The 21087-nt window shown below is 35.0% G+C and overlaps 3 protein-coding genes across 4 annotated transcripts in view; all 3 read left to right on the forward strand.

The window, feature by feature from the left end:
* Positions 1-21087, forward strand: part of LOC134844117 (c-Myc-binding protein-like) — a 493244-nt gene that overhangs the window by 142439 nt on the left and 329718 nt on the right. The window lies entirely within an intron of this gene.
* On the forward strand, positions 1444-4065 carry LOC134844821 (transient-receptor-potential-like protein). The gene has a single exon (XM_063861636.1). The coding sequence runs from the start codon at positions 1444-1446 to the stop codon at positions 4063-4065; it is 2622 nt and encodes an 873-aa protein (XP_063717706.1).
* Positions 12177-19545, forward strand: LOC134845146 (calmodulin-A-like). The gene is made up of 4 exons (XM_063862023.1): positions 12177-12425; positions 16552-16717; positions 18426-18542; positions 19202-19545. The coding sequence occupies exons 1-4, from the start codon at positions 12369-12371 to the stop codon at positions 19348-19350; spliced, it is 489 nt and encodes a 162-aa protein (XP_063718093.1). The 5' UTR covers positions 12177-12368; the 3' UTR covers positions 19351-19545.

A 21087-nucleotide genomic window follows, 5' to 3' on the forward strand; every position in this document is an offset into this window, starting at 1 on the left:
TTCAAAACAAAACCTTGTCAGGCCTACTTCAGGCTGTAAAAAAATGGCGATGAAGTTTTTAGTTTTATGAAAAATATCTATAACTTTTCGATTTTTAGAACAAACTTGATTTATATTTTCACCGGTTTTTGGTCGAGAAAGTCGAAACATAAATCGATCACCTCGACCCAGCTAAGGATAAACTGAAGGTTTTAGAAGTTTATCCTTGAGCATTTATGAAATTGAACATGTAACAAAAAGTGTGTCTCAAAGCTGATTTTTTTGACTGCCAATTCTTCAAAACGGAACCGCTGTTGTCCCCTGTTTAGAGAAGGATAGCATGCTGGTGTTTAAAAGTTACCCCATGCTCAGGATCGCAGCAGTCTGCTCGAAATATATCCGATCCTGATCTTCGCATAACCTCTTCTTTTCTGCAGCACATCTCGTCATCCCATTCATGTTCTATATCGTTCCTTTTTACCAACTTCCCGGCTAGTGGTTCCGGAAAATAAAAAACGTTGAAACAGAGACAGTCGTCGGCAATTTTGACTTGTTCGCTTAAACCGTTTTGATTTCTTCTTTCTTTTGCAATATGCAATTTTTCTATCACATTCACCGAAAATAATTAGCGCGTCTTGGTGGCAAAACTGCACCTCGTGAGTTTGGTGCAAGCCATGTACAATCGGTGGTAGAGATAGTTTACATCCTGTGTTTGGTCAAAAATCAAAACTTCAGTTTCTAAAATGAACGCAATAATATGTCGTGATTCCGGAGGACAACTAGTCGCAAAGGAAAGCATGTTTGCTAACTCTAACGATGATGTGTCATTGCCGCACAAAAATTTCAAACGCCTCAATGTTTTCTCGCCTATGAAATGCAACCGGGCGTTGATTGTTGCTTGTTACTGGCATATTCAAGCATCATACACTAGCTCATTATCAATGGTGGAATCTGCGTTTTTGTGTTTACATCAAACACTAACCACTGTTTGACTTCACCTTCAAGAATGACAAAATTTCGGGAAAGAAACATTCTTGTTGCTTTATGGATGCCATACAATTTGGTTCTAAAATTTTTTTTTATATTCTCAATGATTGAATGACAAACGAGCAAACTAAAAATTAAGTTCCAAACGCATGAAAGTTCCAAAAAAATAGTTCAATCGTGTAAAAAGCTAAAATGCTAAAATAAGCTTTAACACCAAATTTAAAGTCGGCTTGATACTTATTGTAAAAGTCTCTGCATTGAGTTTATCTCATTTATTATGTTTCATTATAAACTTTCTTCAGACGTCAGTTTCACTTTTGAATCATTAAAAAAGAACAGTCTAAGAAGAGAAACAATGCTTAATATATAGCAAACGCGTTTATTTGATAAGCGTTCTTAGTCTAGTAAAAAAATAGATTACAGAGGCTAGTAGTTATGGCCAAAAACGTCTTTCCAATGAAAAAGCGGCGGGATTACATGCCAGAAGACGACGATCCGGAAGAAGTGATGAAAAAGCTACAGAAGCTGATGAATAAATGTCTGGAGAAATCACGCCCAGTGGAAGAACTCGAAAAAGTGGTCGACAAAGCCGCCATCATGAAAGACTTTTTCGATCTTCATTTTCGCGACGAGTTTGGCTACACTTTACTTGGAAATGCTGTTCAAAAGCACGAAATAGATGTTGTGAAATATTTGGTGGAACAGCATAAATTCAAAATCAAAGAGGAGCTTCTAATTGCAGTTCAGCTAGATTACAAACCATGTGTTGATTACTTGCTTAAAAAACATCCATATTTGGTTAATAGAAAGGTTCTGGCTGGCACTACATTCAGACCCGGTCAGTCGCCAGTTATGATTGCTTCCTTGATGGAAAATGACTCCATGCTGAAATTCCTGTTTGCGCGGGGCGCTAAACCTCTGGAAGTCCCAGAGTTCGACCCTTCAGATCCAAATAACATCATCAGATTTGACGCCATTTATCAGACTCTGCTAGCTCTTTCGAAGCCAATGTATCTGTGTGTTATGAACGAGGATCCGATTATGGTAGCTTTCAAAATAGCGGAAAAATGCGAGGAACTGGCTTCCGCGCTAGACGTTGCAAAGGATGATTTGATGGAAATCAAGAAAAGCTGCGAAAAATTCGCAGCCGATTTCATCAAATTTGTGCCAACTTTCGATGACTTGGAACTGGTGTTGGGCCAAATGACAACAGATGACGTCAATCTGGTGGTTCCTGGAACTCCTTGGGAGCGATTGAGCTACGCGATGAATCATAATCACGTGGACTTTGTGGCCAGCGGCAGCGTCCAGAAGCTAATGAAAAAGAAGTTTATGGACGGTCCTCTGGCTTTGAACGATTTCGAATCAGCCAATGTGGCCAAAAAAACCCTCTTCATTCTTGCCCTAAGTCTTTTGACGCCAGTGTGGCTTTTCCTGTTCCTGGTTTTTCCTATAAGCGATAGTGCGACATCTAAATTTATTAAATCATGGCTCGACATGCCTTTTATGATTTTCATCGCACAAAGCGTTCTCTACTTTGCACTGCTTGTAGTAGTCATCGACGCTTCAGTGCAGACTGCTATTTTCCCCATGCTCACTTGGCCTGTTTTGGCGGCCGAAAGGATTTGCTTGCAGGAGCTTTTACTCAACAGAACAGATTGCATTACCAATAACTTAGCGTACACGGAGACGCAAAAAGCGTCGTATATCGCGAGCCCCAATGCGTACGCCTTATACTTGGAAAGCCAGGCAGTTGATTTTATTTCTGTAACCTTGACAAACACAACTTCAAATTACATTTCGGAAGGGTACATTTCGGTTTTTACTCTGGGAAACATTTACAAAGAATTATTAAATATCTGGGCCGAAGGAATATATGTATACAGTTCGGACTGGGTTAATGTCTTGAACATTCTTTCTAACTGGTGTTTTATAAACGGAATCGCGGTCAAATACACCTACGTCTTTGTTGATGGGTACAGTGGCATCGGCACGTTTGGCGGCGAAATAGCGCATCCACTGCAAATTTTTGACGCGTTTACATCTGTAGGGCTTCTGCTGCTATTCTACAAGATGTACAAACTTCTCCGAGTTACGGAAACAGTCGGCCGACAGCAAATTCTTCTACGTGAGGCGTTCATAGCTTGTTTCTACTTCTTCATTTTGTTCTTCTGTGTTTTGTTTGCATTTTCGGTGGCTTCAAATAGTATCATATGGCGTTCGTATCGAGCCTACATTCAAAACTGCAGAAAAATCGATGGCAAGTATGAAACGACTATTCCGACCAATATTCCGTGTGAAACTAACCTAGTCCCGTCAAGTTTAGAGGAACTAGTGAAATATCAAGACTTTTTTCAAGTGTTGGAGACATTTTTCTTTGGAATGTTTCTCCCTTCTGCTGACATTTTGTCCTTGTTTCCCTCCTACGAAAACATGCAGGAATGGACACTTGCTATCATGTATGGCGCGTATGTTTTCCTCATGATCATTGTCCGAATGAACGTTCTCATATCTCTGGTTATTTTCGCAGTCAAAAACACTGCCAAGTTTGAAGCCACTCTTTGCAAATTCCAGAAAGCGAAGCTGATGTACCTCTACATATGCGGTGCAGATCCCATGCCGCCTCCATTCAACTTAATTCCCAGTGTCTCCAGAATCAGTAGCTGGGCCAGAAGTAGAAACAAAGGCATCAAATTGAAAATGCTCTCCGAGGAAGAGCTCAATCAAATTCCGCGACTTCGCGCACTGATTTGCAAACTGAAGTTGAGTTACTTGCGTGAACAAAGGAAGTCGCTCGTCGCCAAAGATGTCGACTTGAGCCAACTCATAATATTCAAGGAAACTGTTCAAAGTCGGTTGAGCGGAGCCATTGACGGGGTCAAATCAATCAACACTCGAGCAGAAAAGTTTTTCAAGGCCAAAGCCGCAAACAGGAGAGCGCTGGATGTTGCGGAGGACGACAAAAAGAAGTCAAGCGCAAAGAAGGAAGAGGAGAAAAATCCGTTCACGCGCAAATACAACGAAATAAAGAGCAGAAAAAACAAGTACTTCGAAAATAAAGGGGGAGGAAACTCTAGACTGGGATCTTTCTTCAAATGATTAACAACCACAGATTCTATATAAAAAAGTAGATCTCAAAATCCCAGTTCGAAAGTGTGCCCCAATTCAAAATATATCTTGAAGAAAAGGAATGAATGAACCCTAGAAATTTGGATAAATGAACCTAAGCTTAAGACAGTTGGGACGAATAGGCCCAAGACTTAGTAAAGTTTCGCATTATAATTATAATTTCACAGTGCTAAAAATGATGACCACCTTATGGTTAAAGTAACCGGCTATCCTTGTTCCAACTTGTTTTTTTGATCACCTATGCAAGAAAAATGTTGGGTGTATTTTTCCTCCATGCAAACTGAGGCATCGCAAAACACTTCAAATGGGGTTCAGCGATATATCCAGTATCTTCAGTATCTTTCCAATCAAGAATTCAACCCCCTGATTACCCAAAGGGTCTCTTTTATAAGAAAATCTACTCAGCGCTAATTATTGAAGATTTGAAAGGGTAGCGCACGTCAAAAATGTATCATTTCCGCGCCTGGATACAGCATAAAAACATTTTCAGACTTGGTTGAAGTAGCAAACAATTTTTTCAAAAAAATTTGGAAATGTATTTAAGCAAGCAGTGGGATTTTAAAGGCCTTGTACTGCGGTTGAAAGCACAATCAAACCCTTAATTTGTTATTCATGCAAAAATGCTGCTGTGCGTCGAGTAGAACAGAAAACATCAAAATCCAAAAAAACTTGTTTCACAAACCCATGAAAACCCAATAGAGTTTGGTTGCCCTAGCCCTCCCCATGACTCTATTACTTAAGAAAAAATATTCAATAATAAATACATTTTTCTTCGAGTGTTAAGTATGAAACATATTTACTTAACATATTTACGTTTCAAAAATTATTCACACTAGAAAATTAATAAGAAAACATGGCTGCCTGTCGAGTGATGTCTCTTCCAACATCACTATGATCTTTTTTTCCTTTGACATGGAAGCAACCACTCATTGTCCGTTCGTCTTTTTCCTCACTAAGCTTTCATCCTTTGCTTTTATCACTGGTCTTCTTAACAGTTTTTTTGACGTTTCGAGTGTCAGCAACTGAGTTTTCTTTTCGCTCCAAATGATTTTAGCTGTTAATTTTACAATGCATGCTTTTTCTACCACTCCTGTACATATAACCGAAAAACGCAGTTTTGTGTTGATGTCATGTAGCTTTTAATTTCTGCAACTTTTTTAAATACAGGCATCCATGGTTAGTAGTTTTTCCCTCAGTAAAACTGTATATCGTTCAATGGATTTTTGCGATATTCCGTAGCAGTTTTTTTTTGCGCCAATATTGTTTTTTGCATGAAATTTAGCAAATTTCAAAATAAAAGACTTTATGATTTCATGAAACGTTTTACCCGTAATTTTGTTGATGACTTAAGACTAAGACTAAAAATGCTGTACAGTCACGCCCAAATACACTTTTTAAAAAACAAAATATTAGTCTGATGTCCATTCGAATCTTCCGATTCGATTGGAGGTCTAATAACTATTACAGAGACTTCATTACTATATCGCTCCTGTTCGCGCACTCTTATTTCTAAGCAAGAATCTGCCAAATTTTTTATTTTTTACTTTGCTCTGCTTTTTTTGCTAAAAGTTCTTTAGGAACAGTGCTCACTGCCGCCCAAGTGTCTTCGTCTGATATGATTTTGGTCAGATTTTCAATAGCTGTGTGATTGGCATTTCCTCCATTGCTTCTATAATTCTTCTTTTGAAGATAAATGTTTTGTGGCTTAGAATAACTAATCAAAATAAAACAACTGGTTGTAAGTTATTTACTTGGGTTTCAAAAAAAAATCACAAATAATCAACAAAAACAGTAAGTATTCGATGAGGCTAAACTCAGATTTTAACAAGGATTCAGTTTTCCTGTATCAGCTGTTTTTTTTTGCGACAGATATCTTTTGTTTTTTTTATGTGTCATTTGTATAAATGTAAAAACTAATTCAAAGACCTGTTTCGTTTGTTTAAGTCAGGGCCTAATAAATAATAGAGGACAAAGTCGTAGGCATACCCAGGTTGTTCGCAATTTTTGTCCAAATCGCAGCTGAGTTTGACATGATATTTAATTTTTCATGTAAAATTTGGACTATGTAAAGTTTGGAACCAACGCATGGAACACTTGAGTTGCTCGTCGTAGTCAGGACTATAAGATTGATCAAGGCTTTAAATGCTTAATGCGTAAGCAAACAGAAGTTAACTGCAATTTTTGTCAAAGCTTAGGCTAATTTTTGGGCAGGAAAACTGTTTATACTAGTTATATCAACATCCAGGTAGCTCTGATTACAAATTACAATGTTGATTCTATTTGTTTTTGTCAGTGCTCAAAAATTGATTTTGGGTAGAATTTCCAAATGTGCAAGCAAACAGAAGTTATTTGCACTTTTTTGTCAGAAACACGACTAATTTTTGGCAAAAACTTGCTTTGCCAGGTGACTGTTCAAATGGGTAATTATGAAAATACAAAAACTACAAGTATTGCGCTTGGTTTTGTCAGAGTTTAAATTAATGAAGTCCCGGGTTGACAAAAATGCTTATCATACAATTATCATATATGAAAAAATTGCTTATCATAATCTTTCATACAGTTTCATAGAGAAAAAGTAAGTGTATGAAAATAGCAAAATAAGCATTTTTTTCAATAATATGAAATTGTATGTTAAGCGTTTTTTCCATGCTATGAAATTGTATGACAAGCATTTTTTCCATAAGTGAAAATAAGTTTCTTTTCTTCGAAATTTTGTGTTTCAACTGAAACACTAACCAACGATTTTTCGTCATAAAAAAACTCAGAAAGTAACTGGCAGTTATCACGCAGATAAACTGCGTTTGGTGATTTTAGCAATGAAAGTTAATTGTAACAGTTTCACATGGAATGATATACCAGAAAAAACACTTTTTGAATATGGCTAGATAGTTTTTAGGTTGAAAATTTTGGTAGTTGAGAAAAAAAGGCCTGTTTTTTTTACAAATTTATTTTTATCTTAGCAAATGAAACAAAAGATAATAATCGTGTTTACAAAAAAACACTTTCTTGTGATTTTTGGATTTTTTGGGTGAAAAACTCATCCTAGACTTCGTTATAAACATAAAAAATCAACTTTTGCATGAAAAATTTTTTTTTTCTTAAAACTTATATTTTAGCACAAAAGCAAGTTTGCAACCAAAAAAGGGATTAAAACTTTTTTACCTCAATTTTTTGTTTTTCTTTAAGAAAAAAATGCATATCATACACTTTTCATATATGAAAACTTTATGATAAGCATTTTTCTGACCGAAATTAAAATTACGTTTTTGATTGTCAAAATGCTCTCTATCATAGAAATAATTATTTAAATCTATTTAAAGTTACCCAGAAACGTTTTTTGGTGATTTTTGAAAAGTTTACTTTTTCATGAAAATTGTATGACAAGCATTTTTTATCAAAAATTTTAAGTCATTTTTTTAATGACCAGAAAGCTTTAAAAGAGGCAATAAGACCAAAAATGTTTATTAAAAAATTTTAAAACACTTAAAATTTTGTATGAATTTTCTATGATAAGCATTTTTTCCATAGACTTCATATATGAAACTGCATGATAAGCATTTTTCTTCTATGGACGTCAACCCGGGGTGTTAAATTAAAAAAATTTGTGAGCAAACAGAAGCAATTCAGCTTTTTCTGCTGTTAATTGAGTATTTTTTGTTTACAGATATGCTCTGCCGGGCAAGTTGTCCTATGGGTGCACCAATATTTTCGTTGGTAAGCGAGTAAAACGAGAAATCTAGCTCGTTTTCTTTGTTGTGTATTTTTAAATACAATTTTATTTTCAAGTTTAAGTTTCATATGCACACTTGAAATTCTCAGCGCTTAAATAGAGTGTTGATCTAACCGTCCTATAAGCAGTGACTCGAAAAAAATTGTTTAGTGAACATGAAAAAACAAGCTTATTTGGCTGTATGGTATATAAATTCGATTCATTTAAAACTAAATTGGAAAGATTTCAAACTTGGAAATGTGTATTGTGGAGTAAGCTAAGCTGATCAAGTCTTTTTGGTTTTTTTCCGATTTTAATAGCAAAGAGAGAAAAATAAAACTACGAATCAGGTTTTGGAAAAATAAAGTGATACAAAAACGAGCCCTAAAAATTGCCAGTAAAGTTTTGTATGTAAAAAAAAACTTCAAGAATTTTTAAATTAAAATATCTTACTTCTGAGAAATTATACAGGAAAAAAAGTTATTCGAAAGTAAAAGCGAAAGATTTTCTCTTTCACCCAGAATTCAGACCAAGTTTTTTTTATTTGTCTATTCATTTGTTTTATTTGTTTATTTGTTATTATTGGATAAAGTACAATAAAATATTTTTGTTAGCTTTTCACGCTACACGCTCTAAAAATATCTTGGCAAGCAAAAAAGAAATTTCTGGTAAATGCGTTTATATCAGAATGACTGCATGTTACACAGGCTGTGCCTCCGGCTCTGTTAATGGGCAGCTTGTGTTCGTGTTGTATCAAAGCGAGATGCAAAATATGCACCAACTGTTACCTGATGATGCTGAATATAACACTATAATGTACAAAACAAACCTGGCTGGACCAATTTAAGATCATTTGTCCACGAGGGACAGGACCAACATACGAGCTGTACAGCTCATCACGGCGAACCGCTGTTGTGCCCCTGCTTAAGAACTACATGCAATTTTTTTTGGTTATTTTTCTGGGCTGGGTAATGTTGCCTCACCCTCAAGCAACGAGCACGGATCATGGTGGGCCTCGAACATCCGACCTTTCGATTGAGAGGCAGAGACGTAACCACTTCACCACTGCTCCCAATTATAAAACAAAGACAATTTTTCCACTTCTTATCGAATAGTTTGAAGTGCATCACTTGATGATGCACGTACTAAAGCGCAAATTTTCGTTTTTCTTAGCAGTGTGTGGGAGTAATTTTCGAAACTCGGGCTCTTCTAGTAAATTGTCTTTACGTGATTGTGCTGTGCTTACTTTTGTCAGGATAATTGGAGAAAAGGGTGGCAAAAATTGTTTTTGGCTTTTTTGATTATTCAAGCATACAATTTTTCGGTATCAAGTGAAATCTAAAGTAAAACAAGACTGCTCGTATCAGGGCGAAAACCTGAATAATCCGACTGCCTTCTAAGGTCTATAGAGCAGTAATGACATAAAAAATTTAAATGTAAAAAACAAAATTAAATCATTACGAGGCCAAACTGTGCACTGAATAGGCGCACAATTTTAGTTTTGTGTCTGTATGTTCCTGAATTCCATAGACAAACCTTTAAGCATGTTCCAAAATGTCAGTGGATTCCACTTACAAAATTTCCGTGGATTCCACGTACAAATACCTGTAACGTAAATTTTGTCGGCACGTTTGTTTTGTTGCGGATTCCGCAACAAGCAAATATAGCTAGTCGATTCCGCAGCTGTAACTGAATTCCACAAAATGTAAGCGAAATCCGCAAATGTAAGCGGATTCCGCAAACTGTAAATGGATTCAGAGTTTTGTCTATTACTGAACTTGCATATGAACCATCAAAAGCTAGAGCTGGCATTCGTATCTATTGCAACGCGGAACTTAAAGGCAAGGACTTAACCATTGTCAGCGGAATCCACGTACAAATCTCAAAACATTTGTTAACTAAATCGGTGGATGTCAGCTTTTAGTATTTTGGAAACACAACACCGAATAAGTTCAATTTTTGAGTCATTGGATTGAGAGTGTATGGAAACACAACGCACAGCATATCGCCGATTTAGGTCAGTATTTGGGATTGCATCAGTATTTGGGATCGAAGTTCAGATCGAAGTAGGTCAGTATTTGGGATCGGTAGGTCAGTATTTGGGATCGAAGTTCAGTAGGTCAGTATTTGGGATCGAAGCTGAGATGGAAGTTGACAGGATTTGAGTTCGAAGTTTGGTTGACAGGAACTGAGACCAAACGTTTCAACTGGTAGTTGATCAATGTAGTAATTGAGATTGATTTTTCTGATAACCAGTATATAAAAGATATAATTTTAAACGCTATGCTACACATTTATAGATATATGTAAACGTAAACCGCAAACAAAATGCGGATTCCACTTACATTTTGCGGATTCTACTTAAACGTTGCGGATTCCGCTTACAGTTGCGGAATCCGCAATAGCTCAATTTAACTACACAAAGGTTTTATTATTTGTTTGTGGATCCCACAAACTGTTCTGGATTCTGCAATTGTGGTTGCGGATTCCGCAAAATGGCCTAATTTTGGAGCAATTTTGAGCGGTACAGTGTTTTAGGTATTTGTCTGTGGAATCCAAAACAGCGAAGAAGATCAAAGAAAATTAGCAAAGTTGCGGATTCCGCGAAAAATCTTATTTTGGCCTGTTGCGGAATCTGCTTACAATGCACAAAATGCACAGTTTGGCCTCGTAATGATTTTTTTTAAAATTAAATTTAAGATTTTTTGTAAAAACATCCCCCTACACGCCATATCAAGTAGAGAGTGATAGACTTCGCTCCTTGTAACAAATCAATTATGGCAAGTAAGCTTCTTTCAACCAACTTGGAACGACTTCTAAGACGGATTAACTCTCCGCTTACGCCTTAATAGCGCAAAATTTATTGCGCATTAATTGTCCCAAATCGGCTAAAATGGCCAAAATGGCAATCTTTAAACCCCCATAAGTTTTTGATAAATGATCACAGGTGAAATAGTTGATCACAGGTGATCACAGGATATCACTGGATATCTTTTCAAATTTTAGCTCAAGACAACAAAAGCTTTCAAATGATATAAAAAAACTTCAGTCAAAAAAAATTTAGCCAAAAATGGCTAGTTTAAAAGTCGAAATTTGTCTGAAGAAAGAAACCCACCCCGTACACAAATGTTCCGTTACTTTCGGTAGGAAAATTGGAACAATAACGATAAACAACTTATTTCCAAAGAATGGTTTCAAAATAATATGATATCTTGACTCATTTGAAAACTAAAGACAATAAATCACGGAAGCAGAAATCTGGATGTAATTTCTGAAAACTCGTTAACTATAAAACGCCTGCTTTTAGGACTCTGAGGTTCGAGTAATTTGAAGAAAGAAATTGAATTTTAATGAAAATTATCCTTAGACTGCATCAACCTGTTTATATTTTGAAAAATGGCAATTGGACTAGAATACCGAGACATATTGAAACAAAAAATTCAATAATTAGCTTTTGTTTTCTAAATAGTTTCGGAAGGCAGACAATATCCAAAATGGTTTTTGCTTGAATAGGTACCGGGCAGTTTTCAGTTTTTCTACTACTTTTTTTTTTCAAACAGACGAAGTTGGTCAACTTATATACAAGCTGATTTTGTTGAATATGTTGCTCAACGTCAGGAACTGAAGTGTCTTTTTTTATAGGTGGCGGTGCATGATATTTTTGAAAAAAAAAATTCTTAGTTTCATTATGCATTTGTTATGTTGGATTTAGCATCGTGATTATCATGTAAACTAGCTTGAGTTATGCTGATTTTGGGCCACATGAATGCAGTTTTGCCAGACTTGAATCGCTAGCACTATGGCCAGAATCCAATTACGATAGCAGTTCTTTTTGTCAACTTACTGTTTTTTCAAAGTTTTGAAACTGAAAAGTCTTTGAAATCAGTAAGTAAAACAAAACGATTCTTAGAAGGCCGATGTGGAAAAGGCTCGAGTTCAAGCTTCAAGAAGAAAAACTAGTTTTTATTTCTGGCTAAACTATAACTTGGAAGATACTGGAAAAATACTTATGACTAAACTATAACTTATTTGCTTAAAGTTGAATTGAATTGACTGCTGTTGAAGCCGCTGTGTCTTTTCACGCTCTTTTTTGCATCTGTCTTATTGCAGCTCGCATCATCATACCACGGATTTAGATTGATTTGTTTTTTGACCACTTACAAAATTTTTTGGGGTACTTGATTCAGTATACAAAAAATGCAACTTATTTTTAATTTTTCCCACTCCATGCTCGTAACAAAGAGTAGAGACATCAATCAAAGTCCGAAAAACTGAGAATTTCTTTTAGCTTCTGAACAGTAGAAAATAGATTTTGATATTTTTGCTGGATGTTTAGAACAGTCAGGTGGTTTTTCCTTTCCGGTTGGCTGGTTTCACTCAAAAGCCGCTTCGATAATAGCTGAAATAATCGCACTGTCTGAACGCATTCAGATCGCTGCTGTAATTTTCAATTAAACCGTTTCAAAAAGCTAAGCTCATTTCTATTTTCTTGATTTTTCCTAATTATTTTTATATCGTTTTGTTAAACAATTACTTGAATCTTGTCCATTGTTTTTTTTCCGGAATGGAGGGTACGAATACAAACCCTCCTCCTTCGAAATCCAAGTCTGGATCAAAAAATGTAAGTTGATCCAAACTAGATGTGTGAGAAACTAGTGAACTTGCCGACCAAGGAAAGCTCTGCCCCTACCTGGTGCTACTCAACATCAATTTTTTCCAGACTACATTTTAAGCTACTCTGATTGGCCGCACAGTCTACTAAAAATTGAATTAACAAAACAAGAGCTCACAAAATACATTTAAAATATAAAGAAAATTTCTTTCGATTTCAAAGTCGCCCGCACAGAGGTTCCATGAATAATAATTGACAATAAAATCGATTTTCGTGAACATTTTTGTTGCCATTATAATTAATTATAATTACACTTTTGGACCACGTATTCGATTATTTTCCAATGAAATTCGTTATAGTAGATTATTATGATTTATAAGCTGAACAGTTTTGTTGCAAATTGTTTGTAAATTTGCAGCTTTTTCTGTCTTGTTGCATCTTCTTCGTTGATCCAAAAGTTTCTAAAAAAACGAATTTCCAAATTGTCTTTGGAGGTCGTAAATTTTCTACTGAATTCTACCAAATTTTGCATATGTTTAAAAATTAGACTTTGTCCAGCTAGCAAATATATGGAGTCTACGAACCATGAGCATTTTAATGAGAAATGCATAGTCATGGTTGTTTTGGAATCCAACGACTTTGTGCATTTTTCCGTTACAGTAAATTCGACAAAATTTCGCTGGGATTCGTAGTTTTCTGGGTAACTTTGTGTAACTTTGCATTTTTTAATAGATATATGAAATTTTCGGACAAATTGTGATACTTTTTCAAGTTTATTAAGTTTGATACGTTTTTGAATCCATATTTAAATGCTTTTAAAAGGTTCAATTTGTATTGGAAATTAGTGTCGGCAAAAACAGCATATGGGCTGGGAGCTAAAATGAAAGTACCGGGTCATAGGGAAACGAGCACACAAAATTATGATCGCTTATTTTTGTCATTGCATAACTTTGAAAATGAAAAACAAAATTGATTGTTTCGTAAAAATAATTATCATAGCAGGCAAAAACATAAAATACAAATATTTCTGTTTTTCAGTCGAAGCATAATTCGTAGCCTTGAAAAGTTGCCCTGTGTTGAATGAAATCCCAATGGCAAAAATAGTACAGCATTTGGCGTCCTTAGTTTTTTGAACATTTTTGTTGCCTTATATATTGCATTGAAAAGGATTTAATCAATAAAACCATCAAATTTTGTTGGTAAAATCTCAACTTGTACTGTGAAAAAACGCGGCCGCATCTCAAAATTTTATCTCAGCAACTTTGGTTTGAATGAGCATCCAAATTTTTGTTATTAAAGTTTTCTACAATAAACTGCAATAAATCAGTTCAATCTGTGGGTAGCTTTTGTTTTAAAAAAAACTTTAGAAAAGCTTCAGAATTGAATTTTTGCCGTTGTAAAATCATGGGCGAACTTTTGCCTGAGCGCAACTACAATTATTTTACGCAACGAAGTTTCAAAACTGCGGTTGATTTTAATTTAAAACTCTTTGAGCTCGTTAATTTTCTTCATTCTTTTTCATTCTTAACTTCTATCGGGTGAGTGCAATGCATGGTGCAGTTTGAGAACTACAAATTAAACCTCATTACTCTCCGTCCACTGAAAGATCACATTTTTGAACTTTGATTCATTTAAAAAAAAAATTTTCATTATTTAAAAAAATTTTCGATCTTATCAAAAGACCTATCTTTTCATTATGGTCCATGATCAAGGGCGGACGATTTAGGGGGGGGGGGGGCGGCGGGGGGGGGGGCGGCGGGGGGGGGGTGTGGACGGTCGCCCTTTCTCTTCAGGAATTCGATCCCCTGTCGACCCAAAGGGTCCCCCCTGGTACTTTTTAAGAAATCCATTTTTGGCTTTTGGCAGTTCGACCCTAAAACTTTTCTAAAGGCGCCTTCGGCGTCAATATACACTCATTTTGAGAGGAAGCGCGCGCCAAAAGAAAAATCATTTTTTTTGTCAAAATTTTCTAAAAAGTGCCCAAAAACGGCTTTTTGACCTGTTTTTCAAAAATTTGCGTGCGGCGCAAAAAATTGGGCCAAAACAGCGTATTTTTAGTGCTTTAGGAGAGCTCAGAAAATTAATTTAGTCGACCAAAAAAAAGGCAATCAAAATTTTTGAAAATTTTTTGAAAATCCGCCCCCCCCCCCCCCCCCCCTCGGGAAAATCCTAGATTCGCCCCCTTTCCATGATTGCGATTGTTAGGAAAACTAAAAACTTGTTTTCTTTAAGTTTTAGGGACGAGTTTGGTTTTAAACGGTCAATATTTAGCGCCAGTGCAAAACAAATTGGCTCATGGAAGTTTTCGAAATTCCAACATTTTCTTCTGCTAGAAAATTAATGATAAAAAAAGACTCTGTCGAGGTTTTTTTTCCACTAATTTTACTAAGAGATACATGGGGTCGTTTGTTAAGTCCCTTTGTTTCTATTAGCAACTAAAATTATTAGTCTCAGTTAAATTATATCATATATCATAGTCGATCTGGTCCTAAAATTGAAATGATAGTGATATAAACAGATAAAAGTAAGGGTTGATTAAATGAGTATAAACGAAGTATAAATGGATGAAAAACTGTCTTAAATACCAAAATAGGTTTGGGGTATTTAGGTTAAATTACATTAATTTAAACTAAAGGAAAAATCAGAATCTTACTTCTGTCAGCTCTGGATTGTTATATTTTTCAAAAGTACTTTTTATTAGAACGAAAAATAGTGATAAATAAAAAAAGTAAAAAATTCTACTCGACTGAGCGAGTGAGGAAAATAATAACTCTGAAGATTCAGGTTGATTTGTTTCTCAGCTCTTTGACTGAGACAAAATTGCACCTGCAGTGTAGACTTCAAACTTCATTTTCCCCTTTTTCTTCATACTCTTGATGAAATTGACATTTGCAACTTATTGATTTTTTAGTACAAAAAATCAATAATTTAAAGGATCAGGGCACTTTATCAGTGTTGCACCTGTCTTACTTAATTAAAAATTCAAAATCTTTTGTTAGGATTGCAAAAGGACTGGGGGCTTTGTCGCCGCGCTGTCTGCTTTTTAAGGCAAGACAGTAAACCAGTCTGCCTAACTGGCGGCATACTTTTTTTCATTATCCACGCTAAAAGCAACAAAAAAATGAATCCAATCTTAAAAGAATTATTTAAATCGGAAGGATATTTAAAATGTTAGAAAACTAAATTAAACTATAAGTTAATGTAGTATTTGCAATACTACAGAATCCACCAGTAGATTTACCAACTCATTATAGTACAAAAATTCAATTGATTAGAAAAGTAAACACTTTTTTCAATAAAGGTATAATTTAAAAAAGAAACTTGGTTTAAAAGGTCAGAAATTTCTTGGTTAATATTTACCGCCATTACAAAACAAACTTGCTGATAGTTTTTTTTGAATTTCCAACATTTGATTTTTTCAAAAATGATCTTTCAAGGGTTTTTCTTGACTAATCAACCAGTATCAAGGTGACTGTTGAAAAGAAAACAGCCCAATAGCTGTAGAAAATTGTTTTACCAATAAATTCTTTTCTTCTTTAATTATCAATAAGTTTTTTCAATTCGAACTATAATGATTCGCAAAATTTTCCGCAAAAGGTCTTGATTCTAACAAATATGATCTATCTGATTAGAGCGCACAAATAAATGAATTTTTTGTTTTGATGTTATCAAGTGCTCCATATTCAACCCAAAAAAGAGCTGACTGAAATTTCATTCAATTATTATAAATAAGTTCTCATAGGATAAAGCCGGATCGAAATTGAAGAAATTCAATAGAGAAACCATCTACTAGCTAGAAAATTATCTCTCGATATGATTCAGATGTAAATAGTTTCTTTTGAAAAAAAAACAGGCTAAAAAGGGCGTTTTTAGGCACTTTTAAAGAAATGTTGACAAAAAAGTTGCGTTTTTTCAGCGCGTGCTCATCGCTCAAACTTTGGCGCCTTTAAAAAAACTCCTTTATGAAAAAAATTAGGGATTGTTTTGACAAAGTTAGGATTGTTATTCAGAGTCATTTTCAAGAAATTAAAAGCATTCGATCTCAAAAAAAATTAACTTATTTCAGCGAGCTTGCAGTGAGTACTACAGAAAGACAATTATTTTGTGGTAGTTTTATTTCTGTTTGTTGTCGTAGCTGACGCCAGACCAAGTGGCTGAATTGCGAGAGGCATTCAATCTGTTCGACACAGATGGCAGTGGCTCCATCTCCACCCATGAGCTGGGGGAGGTGTTGAACACTCTGGGGGAGCCAGCGACGGAGGAAGAATTGGGCACTATCATCGCCGAAATTGACAAGGATGGTACTGAAACGGTTTAATGCGAGTTAAAATGCGAGTTAATGCGAGTTAAAAATTCCAATATCTCAACTGGTTGCAAGCGATCAACTTAAGAGTTCTGAAAATGTATAATTTACTGAAATAAACATTTAGAGAAACAATTCAAAGATACGGGTTTTGACGGCTCATAGATCTTCCTTTTTCGGAAAATTTACAAAAATTGTCGCTTTTTGAAATGCTACAAATGGTCGCTTGCGCTGAACTTCCACCCGAGAGAGTATAAAAATCAACTTCTCTTACTGGGCCAGTTTTTTTGAAGAGACTAATATTTTTTAGTGTACATGGATTAGGTAGTTTCAAATAGGTCATAAAAAGTATGCTAACTTAATGATAATAGCTTCTGCTACAAAATTTTCTCGAATGAATATCTCCCTGTTCTATGGTTTAGAGTTGTTTACCGTACATTATAAATTTTCAGGTGATTCAGGTACATTCTGAACTTTTTCAGTTTAAGAATTTTTGCGCGATGAAAAAACTTTACAGAGTTTTTCTCACAAACCATTAGACCAACAATTTTAGCTCAATTTTGTAAAAGAAAACAATCTAGAAAAAAGATAACTCATTTTAGCAAAACTTTTTATGTTACTGCGAATCGCAGAGGAGCTTTTAGCAAACTTTTTTTATGTCACTGCAAATTGCAGAGAGCTATCAGTAGGCCTTTATAGTTTTTGCTGCAATGTTTTTGCATTTAAACAATTTTCTTAGTTTTTTTTTCAATTGAAAAATCAGGACAAAGAGCCAAATAAAAAATAAATCTGGTATAGAGAGTTGGAAAAATTGCGGACAGACAGAAATAGTTAAAAACAGCAATCTGCCAATATTCAGCATTTTTGGTTTGGAAAATTGAATTTTTAGGTGACATTGAGATATACTTTTTGACTGAAAAGTTAGTTTTTGCAAAAAAAATTGTCTGAAAAAGGTCATTTGCTCTTTTAATTAATTTCGTCTGTCCGAACTTTTTGCTATTAATTATATTTTTTAATTAATAAAATTAATTATTTGGTTTAACCGTGTATAAACCAGTTGGTTTCTAATTTTATAACCCCGCAGTTTTCAACCCTTTTTGTTAACCCCACGTCATTCAACCCCATAATCAATTAACCCCTCTACAAATTCACGATCTTAATACATATGAATTAACCAAAAAAATACTTGAAAGAGAGCTAGAACAAAACCGTTGATAAACATCGAAGCTTTGTTTGAGCAAGATTTGCAAAAAAAAATGAGATAACAAGCACGCTGCTAAATGGGCTTAAGGTTCAATCAGAAATGATCTTCTCGATTGTATAGATTTAGTACGAACTTGAAAACTGATCCGACCGGCATGATTGAGCTTGGTAACCGAAAAACGTCAGATTGAATATGATCTTGAACAAAGTACTGCCAATAATAGACTAATTAATTATTTAAATCAATTATGAAATGGAACCTGGTTGTGACAAAAATGTTAATGTAACTAAATTTGATTTTTGAAGACCAATCATTTTAAAGTACAAATTGTTCAATTTTTGTCAGTTTTTTGTGATTTAATGCACAAACGCATTGTTTAATGTGTTTGCCAGCCTTTAAATGCCGATATGATAATGATTGTAAGCAAACTTCCTTGTCATTTGCGCCACGAGGCCGCAGGTTTGATAGACAAAGTAACTCATAGAGATGCCATGTTCCATAGGCAATGGAGAGATAGACTTCCCCGAGTTCCTGCAGATGATGGCTGGCAAACTGAAGGAGAGGAAGCTGGAGGACGATCTACAGGAGGCCTTCCGCATATTCGACCAGAACGGAGACGGTACGATACCACACAAAACACAAGACATAACTGATCGAGCTGTTATCTCACAACTACTTCAAAGTTTTTCAGACAAGATAACACTGTGATTTAACTTTTTTTTTCAACAAAAACAACGCTACTCCTATTGTTTCCTGAATACTCCGCCCGCCATTTAATGTATACTAACTTATTTTATCTTTTAAAATAACAATGAAAGTTTTAAAAAAGGAAAGAAAAAATTAATTTAAGTAGTTCTTAAAACTTTTTGAGAAGTTTTGTGAAATCTTTCAAAATTGAGCTTTATTTACATGCTGTGTTTTTATCAGTGAGAGGAGACTGAATTGAGTTAATGAACCATATGAACCAGTTGGAAATGCCGACAAATATTTTTCAATTACCAGAAGAATTAGGTTGGAAATTGAATTAAAAATTTCAGGTCTAGAAAATCAGAGAAAAATTTTTTGCTTCTATTTGAAATTACAATCACGATCAATTGGGCTTTAATATCATCTCACTTTTGACTAACTGTGATCTTTTTTTGAATTTGTCATAATCGGGTGGAAAAAAACGCAGTCTAACTCACAATTCTTTTTCAACCCTTTAGGAACAATAATACATCTGTTACCTACTGAATCTTATTATTTATCATTTCAACTCATTGGCTATTTATTATTTAGGTCTAATTTCCCCGGGCGAGTTGAAGTTCGTCATGAACAACTTGGGGGAAGAAATAGACGACGAGGACATCGATGTGCTAGTGGCTCAAGTAGACAAAGACGGAGATGGACAACTCGACTACAAAGAGTTCGTGGAACTCATGACGTAAAATTCATGTCGCAGCAACAGTTCTGAAAAAAAGCACGCAAAAAAAGACTTATTGTGATTTCACAAATTGTTTGTTATATCTGGGTTCGGCTTCATTTTGGTCCTCTTTTTCCATTAAAAACTGCAATCATATTATTTAAAACTTTCAATTTAGAAAAACGCACCTCGGTTCCAAATTTTGTCAGCGACAGATAAAAGATTTGAGAAAAATGGATTAATTTTGGAAACTGAATCTCAATCACAATCAATAGAGCTTTAATATCGTACCATTTTTTTGTTTATCTAAAAGCGTTTTTTAAGGTAGTCACAAAAGACCCAGGTTAATCCATAGTTCTTTTTAACCCCTTTAGGAAATCCTAAATAACTACATACCTATTTTAGACTCAAATTGGTTATTAATTAACGACCCAAATTCGTGGCAGGGAGTTTTCTTAGAATTATTAAGCGACAAGTGTTTAGATAGGAAAGCTTGAATAGGTATGTATGCATTTTCATCGTCCAAAAGTATCTGCTTGAAAAGTCATGAATACTAAACACCAATCAGAGAAGACACTTTTTAAGTCAACCAACCCGGAGTTCTAATCCAGAGGCTAATTATTTAAGTTGACAAGATCGCATATGACAAGCGCCAGTTAAGATATGATTTACTTGCAAGATCTCATCTTGCAAAATGCAAAAAACATTAAGAGCTCTTCATTTAGCACTTGGAGCTGCAGTTTTACTCTTATCTGTGTGAAACCCTCTATGATTTGATAACTTGTGGGAAGTTATAATATTGCCAAATTTGCGTTGACTAGATTATTCTAAGGTTATGGTTTCAACCCATTTTTAAAAGTCTCCAAAAACCTAACAAAAATAATTTCAAACTACAATCAAGCTCAATTAATAAAAAAATTGTCCATAACAAGTGCGGTAAACATGTTAACTATCTAGTTGAATGAAAATTAATTTGCTTCGTTTTCAACTTGTGGTTTTAAAAATGTAACCGCTAATTCACAAGTCGCACACGAAGCTTCAAAAACCTGACACACGTCGGAAAAATAGTATATGGTTAAAATTGTCAAGGAATCAAAATACTTGCAAAAAAATGCACATTCACAAATTTTTTAATTTTTATTTTCAAAAAAAAAGATAACACCCAAAACCCTTAAAACTTCTAATTTTACGTATTTGATTTTAAGGATGAAGCCAATTCAATTTGAGAGAGTGTGCTCATTAGATTTTCTGGCTAACTGTTTCAACAGTAACTTCACTTTTCAAATAAAGTGTCTGCCATGTTTTTTTTCATACAAATTACGCTTCTGCTGGCAGTAGCTCTCGTTGTGATCTGAATCGATTGAAACTTTGAAAGTCTGTCTTTGCAAACGAGTAAGTTTTTATAAACACCCCATACCGCCGGTAGCGCGCGCAAAATTTCCAACTGGAGGTATTAATTGGGTTCTTTTAAGAGGCTCAATTTAGTAACGTCTCCCTCCGGGATTTTTGACTTCAAATCTAACTGGACTTTAAACACTCTTTACAACTGGCCGCGATGAGTTGGATTTGCTTGATCAAATGTGGCCACCAGATATAGTTGTTGGCGACATCTCGCATCCTGAACATTCCCATATGTCCCTGGTGCAACCGAATCATAACTGGTGCCCTAAGCTGAGGTGGCATAACTATCCGGTCCTCAAGGAAAAGAATTCCATGTGACGTATGGAAGTTGTCTACATATTGATTGAATTAATGACTCAAG

The sequence above is a fragment of the Symsagittifera roscoffensis genome, chromosome 4, assembly GCF_963678635.1.
Source record: "Symsagittifera roscoffensis chromosome 4, txSymRosc1.1, whole genome shotgun sequence".
NCBI lineage: Eukaryota > Metazoa > Xenacoelomorpha > Acoela > Convolutidae > Symsagittifera > Symsagittifera roscoffensis.